Raw genomic sequence first — 12,505 nt, 5'->3', positions numbered from 1 at the left:
AATGGTTAAACAACAAACCAATGGGATCTAATGAGGTGACACTATTGACATCCGAATATTTCTGAAGTCAGTACGACGACGACGACGACGACGACGACGACGACACCACCACCACCGCCACCAATAATAATAATAATAATAATAATAATAATAATAATAATAATAATAATAATAATAATAATAATAATAATAATAATAATAATAATAATGAGTGCACTCAAATAATATTTATACTAGAAAGTAAGTGCCATACCTATTGCTCCTGGAATAGAAATAGCTCCTTGACCCACATCCAAATCAACAAATATTGGTCGTCTGCCCATTCGCACTGCATAATTCAGAAGCAGACGGCACAATGTAGATTTTCCTACATCAGTTGGTCCCACAACCATTGTGATGGGCCCTCCTTTATCCTCTTTCTCTTCAGCTTGTTTACGTAGCTGTTCAAGGGCTGTGTGAGCGTTTAAGTACATCACCTGCAAACAAATATATATATACATAATATATTCCAATAAACAATATTATTTTTAATTGGAAGGATCCGTTTTTATATGTCTTCCTTTACATTTTCAAAATAAGAGGAAATAAAAAAAAGAGAGAAATAAAAAGAAAATAACAGTTTTTTTTAAACAAACCGTGAATACTTTTGAATTCATTGAAATTATGATTAATTCTCGTGGCTTTAAGCATTCAAAATATATAAAATCTGTGTACAGTTTCGAGGCACTCCTAACTTCTTCCTTGGCCCGTCTAACTTCCTGTTACATAAAATGCATGGTGTAAGAAATCGTTGTTTATCCATCCTGCGGATCAAAAGTAATGGGATAATTATAGTTTCTTAGAAAACGTAAGGAATATTTATCTATAATATTCACACTCACCTTCATGTTCCCTAAGACGGCACGGTGGCTCAGTGGTAGAGCGCATACCTCTGCTGCGTCGGGTCCCTGGTTTGATCCCCGGATAAGTAAGTTTGTAGTGGACAACATCGTGTCCGTGGGTTTTTTCGAGGTACTCTCGGTTCCTCCCACTTTCTCATTCCACCAATTATTCTACTTGTCATAATACACTTGTCTTAATTATCGTCTCCCTTAGCCTAAAGGGCATAATCGTAGGACGTTAAACTAAATGATTTCATTTTACTTTTTTTCAACGTTCCCTGAAGACAGATAATGTGCATAAACATCTGAAATATTTACAAAAACAAAATATTCCGTTTCTCTTCCGCCAAAAACAACATACAAAAAGGTTGTTACCTTTTTTAACATAAGGACCCAGTAGTGTTTCATATTACAGATGTTTATGCATATTACCTGCCTTCAGAGCAAGCGAGCGAGCACGCATGCGAGTAAGTAATTAAGTACTTAAACAAACAAACAAACAAAGACAGACAGACAGAAAAAGAAAGAAAGAAAGAAAGAAAGAAAGAAAGAAAGAAAGAAAGAAAGAAAGAGAAAGAAAGAAAGAAAGAGAAAGAAAGAAAGAAAGAAAGAAAGAAAGAAAGAAAGAAAGAAAGAAAGAAAGAAAGAAAGAAATAAAGAAAGAAAGAAAGAAAGAAAAAGAAAGAAAGAAAAAGAAAGAAAGAAAAAGAAAGAAAGAAAGAAAGAAAGAAAGAAAGAAAAAGAAAGAAAGAAAGAAAGAAAGAAAGAAAGAAAGAAAGAAAGAAAGAAAGAAAGAAAGAAAGAAAGAAAGAAAGAAAGACAGACAGACAGAAAAAAAAGAAAGAAAGAAAGAAAGAAAGAAAGAAAGAAAGAAAGAAAGAAAGAAAGAAAAAGAAAGAAAGAAAGAAAGAAAGAAAGAAAGAAAGAAAGAAAGAAAGAAAGAAAGAAAGAAAGAAAGAAAGAAAGACAGACAGAAAAAAAAGAAAGAAAGAAAGAAAGAAAGAAAGAAAGAAAGAAAGAAAGAAAGAAAGAAAGAAAGAAAGAAAGAAAGAAAGAAAGAAAGAAAGAAAAAGAAAGAAAGAAAGAAAGAAAGAAAGAAAGAAAGAAAGAAAGAAAGAAAGAAAAAGAAAGAAAGAAAGAAAGAAAGAAAGAAAGAAAGAAAGAAAGAAAGAAAGAAAGAAAGAAAGAAAGAAAGAAAAAAAAAGGTAGGTGTATGTGTGTGTGTGTGTGTGTTTCTGTGTGTCTGTCTGTGTAAAAAATGTAATGTAATCAGTTAAAACTTTGGGAATAAAATTTTCTTGTCTTCTGATTTTGTGTGTACTAAAAAATCCTTGATATGTACTATATTATAAGATACAAACAGCAAACACTCAATAGGTAATTATGAACTGACAATAAGTCAATGATCTTAAAATGCAAATCACTCAGTGAACACTGCAAGTACTTCTTGCATGTTTAAATGTTTAAAGTATATTACAATACAATGAGTCATTATTGTAATATACTTTAAACATTTAAACATGCAAGAAGTACTTGCAGTGTTCAAGATCGTTTATTTACAATTAGTAGAGATACACACTTTATTAATAAAACAAAATTGAGCAAAGCATTAAATATATATATTAATAATACTTGTATAATCGTTTCGGCAATATAACATTGCCTTCATCAGAGACGTTATTTAATATCTGATGAAAGCGATGTTACGTTACCGAAACTATACAAGTATTGTTAATATACAGGGTGTTACAAAAATTCGTTAGAAAATTTTGGAAATATATTCCTCACATCAAAATAAGATTAAAAAAAGTTCATATGGACCTGTGGTCGGAAGTGCATAGCTTCCTAGTTATAAGGTGCTGAAAACGTGAAAAAATGAAGGTCCATAGTTCCACTACTATAGAATCGATCGTCCTCGAGTCAAGACATCACTGAAGAATTAGTATGTGAACTTATCCAAATATCCATCTTTCAGATCCTCCGCTACTTGCACAATTATTTCTACAGAGGCTGTTTGGGAGTACTTGATCACTCTCTACCTACCTCTCTAAAAAATTGGTGTGCATGTACTGGAGCATTCTTAAACATCGATATTTGGATAGTTCACATAAGAGTTCCTCAGTGATGTCTTGATCCGACTACGATAGGTCCCATAGTAGTGGAGCTATGAACTTTTAAACTGCACTTGTTTCACGTTTTCGGCACCCTATAGCTCCGAAACTATCCACTTTTGAGTACAAGTCCATATGAAGTTTTTTTTTTTTTCTTATTTTGATATGAGAAATCTGTTCCCAAAATACTGTGACACATTTTGTAACACCCTGTATATTTTGTGCTTTGCTTACTAAATACTGTTAGGGTCATCAAGTCTAGAAGGCTCAGGTGGGTATGTCATGTAGCCAGAATAAAAGAAAGTAAGAACGGTTTGAAAGTTTTAACTGTGCCTGTTTAACTAAAAGTTTTATAAGTAAGTGGTTCTAAGTTTTCCTTGCAAAATTGTATTTTTTATTTTTCCATTCTCTTCCTTCGAAATGAAATGAAATGAAATCTGTAAGTTTTACATCCCACGGTTATGCCGGTTAGGCTAAAGGAGACGGTGATGATGAGAAATGAAGGAAATGCTGGAATGAAGAAAGCGGGAGGAAACGGGAGAACCCCGAGAAAACCCACGAGCACGGTGTTTGTCCACTACAAAGTCCACACGGCGCGAGCTGGGATCGAACCAGGGACCCCAAGCACCGGAGCTGAACGCTCTACCACTGAGCCACCGCGCCCCCTCTCTTCCTTCGAATTTCCACTTTGAAGTTTGATGTTGTTCGAAAGTAAATAACTACATTCTTTGAGATAAGTTAACAACTATTCTACTTGATCATTTGTCCGAGTCCAATAAAACTTGAATGAAGTGTGTACTTTGCTGACCCCCATTTCGTGGTATTGCATGGCTTTGAAATCGGTCAATCGCGAGGAAGTGAAATGCTCCTTCCTATTTAGAGTAATGTGATAAACCGATTAAGAACGTTGGGTTTCACTTTAAAAATTAAAATAATAATAATAATAATAATGACGGAAACACTTCTGCTTATGCAACTCAACTAGTGTATGTAATTCCATCCCCTCATTGCATATCCACAAGGAGTTCACAAATCCGATACTCGCGCCACCAAACCAAAATTCGTGGTTACGCGGCTGCTTCCATGTAGATCGGCAATGTGGCCCTGTTAGTGCTACTGTTGATATGTGTTAACTTGTACCGCCGTACCTCCCTCGAAAGAGGAGGGACGAGTTGCTGTGGCCGAGATCCTTCAATAGATGGATACGGATAGGGCTACCACATTGAAACATTCAGAATTATTTCACGGGCTTCGCTGTGCACTGTCTTGTTAGCCATTCTAAGTAGCCTGCGAATACGATCTTCATTCGCCAAGACCAAACGATTGAATGACAAATTGGTACCACAGCCAAAGGGGAGGTTTCCTCCGTCGTCGCGAGCATTTGTACTCCCTGTCGAGAATTACTGGTGTATTGATTCAATGAAATACACTGTCTCGTCAAGTGATTTTTTAATATCATTTATTGGAAATGAATCACAAGCAGTTGTCTTTACCGAAAAATTTATTCACTCCTTTGTGGTGGGTTTGTGCAGAAAGCGAGCTCCTTCTGGTCCCTTTTCTTTTTCTTGTTGCTAAGCTTTAGAGCGGAAGAACTAGGAAAAACTAGAAGCGCTTATCACCAAATTTCATCTTTTGAGATTTTAAATGAATGATCATTCTAATTCACAATAGTGTTATCAACAGCTCGAGCGGCTAGGCTCAGTCACTACCAAGCCGAACCGAGAAGTGGGCCGAGCCAACAGCTCACCCAACCGAGCCGGCTCGAGGCGATGGCTCGCCTAAACCGAGCCAATGGCTCATTCCAATTGAGCTGGCTCAATCTGTTACATCATTTCAACAGAACCGAGCAGGCGGTAAAGCTGAGCCGGTGGCGCTAGCCGGTTGACATCACTAGGTCTAAAGCCTTTTGTAGAACAATAAATACCACACACACGACTTTCCCTTTTTCTATAAACTTCCACCGATCACCCTTAATAATCCAATTGCATCTCTTGTGTCCTTACCTCTCCTGAATCCGAACTATTCCTCCTCAACTTTTTAATTTGTTCTTCCATACAACTTTCTGTTCAGAATTTGAAGCAAATTTTTTGCTGTATGAGATATGAGACTAATAGTCTTATAATCCTCACATCTCTTTAGGTTATTTCTTAGCTATCGGTATCATGATCGTCGTCAGAAAGTCTTTTGGCCACTCTCCTGTTTCATATATTTCATTGCATAGTCGGAACAATTCTTCCTTGCCTTTATCTCCTAAATTCTTGACGTGAATTCGACTAGTATATTATCTGTCCCGATTGCCTCTCCATGCCTCTAAGATAGCGATTCGTATCTTGTCTACTGGAGAAATCATTCAAGAATCTAGGAATGATGCGTTGGAACGGACACGGAGATGGATGAAGGAAGGCCGGCCAAAATAAGCTGCCTGTTTATCTCAAAAAGGAAGAATATAAAGCTCATTTGAGTTAACTATTTCAACACGTACTATCTAGAAGCTGTCTATTCTGAAAGGGGTGATTGACATTGCCTAGGAGTCTTAGACAACCACAATCTGCAGAAATTGCATGAACAATACTTTGGATTAGATGCAATGACCAATTTAACAAATTCTAAAGTTTGATGGCCAGATCTGGTTAAAGGTATCAAGCAGATGTATATGATTGTGATGTTTAGTCTAATGAAATTAAGGTCTATTAAAATCAAAGGTTTACTGAGAATGAGATGAATATGCATATCAATTGTAATATCGATAGTACAGATTTCTTGTTAGTGGTAGTATCCTCATCTCATTTCAAGCTCTATAAATTTCATTAACAGTGAATACTCATTTGAGCATTCAATAAACTAAACTAATAATTGTCATTATTTTAAAAGAAAAGAATTTCAGAAATATGATTTATTACAAAATTTTTACTGTGGTATAAATTACATAATTCTTTACAAAATATAGCAGACTATTTGTAATCAACGAATACTAACTGAGAAATTAAGTGCACTTATCTTTGCCTGCACATTCATAATAATAATTAAGCGAATTAAAGGAAGTCATTAGTAGAGACCGGATGTTTAGGCATGAAAAATCTGGAAAATAGGCAGCCAAGTAGGCACTTAAAATTAAAAAAATAGCCAATAAAATAGGCATGAAAATAACTCGTAACAAGGAAGAATATAGAAACATGCCTGTTTGTTAATATCTTCTTTTACTGTATATAGCAAAACGAAGCTTGACATTTATTCCTTTTTTTTTTTTTTTTTTTTTTTTTTTTTTTAAGTACATTCTATACAGCGCTTTATCAGTAAACATAGCAGTCCAAAGTTTTACGGCATCTTATAACTTATATTTCTCCGAAGAGGCAGAATCTTTTCTTAACCACTAAACTATATATATATTCTCCCAATAAAGTGTTATATTGAAGAAAATGCATAGAATAGGCAATGTTAGGCACTAAAGCAATTATTAAGGCAGGAAGGGACGAAATAGGCAAAATAAAACTGCCTTAATTGGAACTATAACTCACAATATAAACTTTAAAACGTTATTTTTTTAATCATATCTTTAATATTAAAGAATAGGCATTTTGCCTAACATCCGGTCTCTAGTCATTAGCTTTAACAATGGGTCCTGTTTAAACGAGACCACCATGAGAATTACTTCTCAAGAGACAAGAATCAATTAGGAAAAGTTTGTAACTTACATTTTGAAAGATTCAGAATCATTCTCAAATCTTACAAAGAATAACATGACAGCCGTCGATGTCGTCTCTGGTAAAGATGAAATCAGAATAGGATAATCTGTTTGAATTTCTTTGAGTTTATATATTGTTCTAAGAACTACTTTCTTCACTCGAAATAAACAAACAACCAGTACGTAATACGTTCTTCTGGATTACTTGTGATTTGGGTTTTTCATGAAATTATTTTATTTTTTACTTCACTTGAGTTTCCTGGTACACATTAAAGCAAATGTTTTTGATTGTCAATGCAGAATTCTAGCATTCTATTCCCGTTCTCGTTTCTTGTTTCCTCTCCGCCGTATACTCCCATGCTACCATGTCGTCTTCTGGGGTCGTTTCCTATATGTGCATTCCAGTCACCAATTACTAGTACATTTCTATTTCTTTGTTGTGCTTTTTCGAATGTTCTTGTTAGTTCGGCACAGAATGTTTCTTCTTCGATTATGTATGCGTCTTCCGTAAGAGAGTATACCTGTACAACTGTTATTTGTTCTTCCATCTCTATGTCAGTTACCAATATTCTTTAATTCACCGCCTCCCATCCGGTACATTTGCTATCTGTTTCTGGACTCATAATGATTCCAACTCCTTCTTTGGCACGGCTTCCTTTGGTTACTTCCAAGTATTTCAATGTATATCCGTGATCTAATTTAATTTCTCCTACCCTCTTCTTTTTTAACTTCACTTATTCCCAGTATTTGGATTTTGTACTTCCTTATTTCGTTTACCAGCTCTATTTCTTTTCCTGTTAAGCTCTTTATGTTCCACGTTCCAAATCTAAACCTTGTCTGTTGCCATGATTTTTTCTGACGCATTCTATCCGATGTTCCGAGGCTTCGTTGTCTTCTCTGAATCAACTTGTAGTGACAGACGGGTGATTAGCCCAGCGTTGTGACCCCCCAGTAGGAGGGCCTATCCCTTTCCCGTTGGCCTTGGCTCCTTGATTTCCACCGGGGTTGGGTACCCGATCTCCATCTTGGCAGCCAAGTTACTCCCAGGCACCACGAAGAGGTGGGAATAGGAATTGGGTAGGAGAGGCTAGTCTTCTGTAGCTGGTACCCAGAAGATGTATTTCGCGTCACTACCCCTTGCCCGGGACTACAGCACACAGAGTGAAAAAGTGACTGTCTGGACCGGGATTCGAAAAAAGTTAAATGAAATCTTTAAGTTTTACGTCCCGCGGTTATGCCGGTTAGGCTAAAGGAGACGGTGATTATGAGAAATGAATGAAATGGTGGAATGAAGAAAGTGGGAGGAAACGGGAGAACCCCGAGAAAACCCACGCACACGATGTTTGTCCACCACAAAATTCACGTGGCGGGAGCAGGGTTTGAACCCTGGACCCCAAGCACCAGAGGTGAACGCTCTACCACTGAGCCACCGTGGCCCCTGGACCGGGATTCGAATCCGGGACCTCCGGCATACCGTGCCGATGCGTTAACCATTACGCCACCCAGTTCCCTTCCCACAGCAGCCATTCACTCTCTTACTCTCGAACTTGATGCTCTCATCTCGGAATAAAAAACGGGAGAGAATCAAATTATATACAAAGGTGAAAAACCAAATCATACAGGAAAAACCTGAACGAAATGAAACAAAGAAGAAGAGAGAATATACTACATGGATGAACTAAGTATAGACTAAAAGCAATGAATGATGATATTTATGATAGGATCAATGTTAAGCTCGACTTGAGTCAGAAACTAGAGTAGATTAGTTTGATTAGATAAAGAAGACTTAAATAATCATTAGAGAATAGTAGTTAGTAGTTAGGATTTGCTGTTTTTTTTTCTTTCTTTAAATTTTATTTTGTTTCGTTTTGATTGTTTTGTTTGTTCAGTGTGTTCGTAACCCAACCCTCGTCCTGGTCCTTGTCCCCGCTCTAAAAAAAGAAAATGAATGATGAAATAAAGAAGGAAGAGAAGATTGCAATGATGATAGCCTGTTTCGGTTTAAATCTTTAGGTGCCGAAACCAAAGAGGCGCGTCTGAGCACCAAAAAACTCATCTCGGACCACATGGGTTGTACCACAGACCCCTGCTGTGATTAAATAATCCTTTGTCCGTAAACCGAGCACCTTACAACGGTTGTGATTTCTTATGTACTAAAGGAAAGGAGGATTTTTTTCTAAGTATACCAGTTGCTTTATAGGTGAGAATTTTATAACGCACAGAGTGAAAAGTGACTCACTGGACCGGGAGTCGAACCGGGATCTCCGGTATACAGTGTCGACGCGTTAACCACTACGCTACCCAATCCGCTTCCAAGAACAGTCCGGGTCGCTTCACTTCAGTCACTTTTTCACTCTTTCTGTATTATAGAATTCGCAACTATAGAGGATCTAGTGTGTGTAAAATAAATAAATAAAAAAAAAATGAAATCTTTGAGTTTTACGTCCCACGGTTATGCCGGTTAGGCTAAAGGAGACGGTGAAGATGAGAAATGAATGAAATGATGGAATGAAGAAAGTGGGAGGAAACGGGAGAACCCCAAGAAAACCTACGAGCACGGTGTTTGTCCACCACAAAGTCCACGCGGCGCGAGCTGGGATCGAACCAGGGGACCCCAAGCACCGGAGGTGAACGCTCTACCACTGAGCCACCGCGCCCCCAAATAAATAAAATAAATAAATAAAATAATAAATAAAAAATAAAGTTTCCTCTTTTCGTTAGTACGGATGTTAACTAATTTATTTTTTGAAAGGATGACAGATATTGTTGTATTCGTGTTGGGAATTAATATCATTAATATAAGCATTAAATAAAAATAACATTTCAATAACAGTAATAGAAATGCGCCTACTTTAACAATAGGTGCTGCTGTTATTTCAATACTGCTTTATTTGAACGATTAAGCATATCTTTCAATTTCAGCTCTCAAAACCGATATAACAGTTTTAGAAAAAATAATAATAAATAATAATAATAATAATAATAATAATAAAATCTGTTCATGAATGCAGTTCATGTACAAATATTTGGCGAAACGAATATATTAACAAGGATACTTATTTAAACATATGATTTGACGCATATTTATATAATGAGTAGAACGGATAAGGAGATTTACATTAACAAGAGTTTACATCTCATCATTTTTCAATTGGTCACCTGCAGGAAGTGTAAAATGAAATTCTAACAGAAAGAAACTTTCATGTGAGCTTCCCAGGGCTACTGACAAAGGCAAAACAAAAACTGTTGAAACAGTTCAGTGCAACTAAAGTGCATTTAAACAAAGCAAACTGCGACGCAAATAGGCTAGTTGCCACCCGGGGCAAGAACTCACCTTAGCACCCCCCACTTCCATACCGACCAACCAAACCAAAACGCTACCTGACTATACCTGATATTGGCATCACACAGTAATTCTCCTATTCCATTTTTTCCTCAAGTGGTGATTTCAAAATTGCAGTACATAATTTAAGTTTTAGTACAAGATAGAACACCAAACTAATCAGTATTTGATTGCCAAACAATCTGAGAATAGCAAGCTTGACGTATTCTTACAGTCTTGTCATAATAATTGCAATTCCATGTTTTTGCAATTATATCGGGATGTGTAGAATGAATCAACAATCTGTTGGTTTAGAACAGAATATTTAATTATGACAAACAGTCAAGCTGTTATCTCGACTATTATACTCGGACATTTTGCAAATCTCTTAAATCGATATAAGTTAAATGAAAACACAAAAAGCTGGAACACAAATTTAACTTTGCGTGCTCTTTTGGCTGCAAAGATTTTTACAATGTCCTTAAAAGCAAACTTATGGATATGATCTATAGATATGTTCCTAAGGGTTAGTGAGTTTTCTCCTGTTAAGTTTCTAAGGTATTTTTTATGATCCTTAGTTTGCTAAAGCTCCTTTCCTTGCTTTATAGTAAAAATAAATATTTGCCCAATTTTGCGCCCCTCAATTTGGCGCCCGGGGCAAAAGCCCTGATTGCCCCTCCCCCTTAGTTACGTCACTGACAGCAAAGTGATCTTGACTAATTAACAAAGAGCTTAGCACACATAATATGATTTACATCCTTTTCTTTTTTAAACAAAAATGTAAATAGTCTAAGTTATACCAAGTTTCTTCTAAATCTATGCCTGTTACATATACAGTGAAACTTCTATGTAGTAGACAGTAGCGGGAAAAGTAAAACTGTCCGTTATTCGCAAGCGTCCGGTATTCGGAAAAAAGTTTAGGTTGCTACACAAGAAAAATTACTGCAGTGTACACACAAACTTAGGCAACATTATCTTGCTGTTTATTTTCATACGTAATGCACCCTAATGCAGTTTTCTACGTACAGTAAAAGGAAATTTCAAGTACAGGACCTTCCTTTACACTGTACTGTACTCGATGCCTGCGTCTTGCAAATGGATCACTTGTAGCCGGACGACGATAAAATGCACGAGACTCCATTCCATTGTTCAAATTATGCTTAAAAAAAAAAAAAAAAAAAAAAAAGCACTTAAAAAAACGGAGTACATAAGAAATACAATACCTTACTCAACAATGAGCGATAATGTTAGAAAACTGCCCATTATTGTTTGAAATTCCAGGAAATATAAGAGTTTTAGTCCTGGCTGTCCGTTATTTGGAAGTTCTACATACGCGTTGAGGAATAGTTTTCAGTGTCCGCGTCCGTTATTGAGAATGTCCGCTATTTAGATGTAACTTTTCCATTGTACCGAATGATATTCCGCCGGGGAACTGAAAAGTGGCTGTTATTGAGTGATGTTTGTTAGGATAAGTTTCGCTGTATATGAAGAACATTGGTGAAATGAGGAAAGAGTTGCATCTAGCGGACATAAAATAAGGAAAGATAAAACATATATACGAACCATTGGTGTTTCCTTAGCCACATACACTACATCAGTTTTTCCGGTCAGTTCAACTGTGCATCCATGCCACGTGAAAACAGCTATTTTAGCTCCTGTGTGGAAAGTATAGGTCTTGCCTTTTACTAGCTCCGTACCGTACACCTCAGCCATCCCCATTTTAAGCTACAATACAAAAAAGAATCAACATCAGGAATTATAAAAGCAAATTCATAAATTTGAATAAATACATAAATAAATAAGTAAAATGAAAAGGAGGCTACAGTATGAAAAATTGTGTCTACAGAGAAATGTTCCAGACCAGGGTTTCTCAACCTGGGAGTCACGAGAGCGTTTCATGGGCGTCACGAAGATAAGCGGAAGAGATAAATATAATTAGACTCTAATACCGGAAAATATTTTAAAATATTATTTTGAACTTTGTTCTGATAGGCATATTTTTATTTGTATACACACTGATAAGAACAACAAAAAATAGGTTTACCACACGTTTTCAACAGGTGCAAAGTTATTTAAAAATCAATTTAAGTGAAAGAGGCACGATACGAAACTAACAAGAACTGTACATTGAAATACCAGAAAAATACAAATGCAACAAAACCTGCATATTGAAATACAGTTAAAATTGAAAGCTAATGAGATACCTGAGCATGGTGTGATTTTACTAGTGCGAAAATGTCCGGTTCAATTTTTGTGACGCACATTATCAAGTCATTTAAAATACTCTATAACTTTTTAACAACTGTTCAAGTTTTTTTAAAACCAAAATTAGAAATTACTATATTTTTTATATCGTATGAACCAAAATTAAGAGAGTTATGAAGTTTTAAAATCTTCAAACGGCTTCCATTTTGAAACAGTATGAGGATCGGATTCGATATTTGTAATATGAATGAACTGACAAAATTTGGTTTTAATCCATCCATTTGGTTTTAGGGAAGTTACTGTC

The 12,505-nt window shown here is 36.1% G+C and overlaps 1 protein-coding gene across 1 annotated transcript in view; it reads right to left on the bottom strand.

Moving 5' to 3' along the window:
- The window catches only part of LOC145672090 (protein CLP1 homolog), a 56,280-nt gene that overhangs the window by 24,395 nt on the left and 19,380 nt on the right, over nucleotides 1–12,505 (bottom strand). The window contains exons 3-4 of the mRNA XM_081741343.1: nucleotides 11,560–11,721; nucleotides 254–476 (exon numbers count right to left, since the gene is read on the bottom strand). Coding sequence (XP_081597469.1) covers nucleotides 254–476; nucleotides 11,560–11,721 — 385 coding nt within the window. The remainder of the gene's footprint in view (nucleotides 1–253; nucleotides 477–11,559; nucleotides 11,722–12,505) is intronic.

Source organism: Thermobia domestica, chromosome 15 (genome assembly GCF_964235325.1).
Source record: "Thermobia domestica chromosome 15, izTheDome1.hap1.1, whole genome shotgun sequence".
NCBI lineage: Eukaryota > Metazoa > Arthropoda > Insecta > Zygentoma > Lepismatidae > Thermobia > Thermobia domestica.
This window is presented reverse-complemented; position numbering and strand designations above follow the sequence as displayed.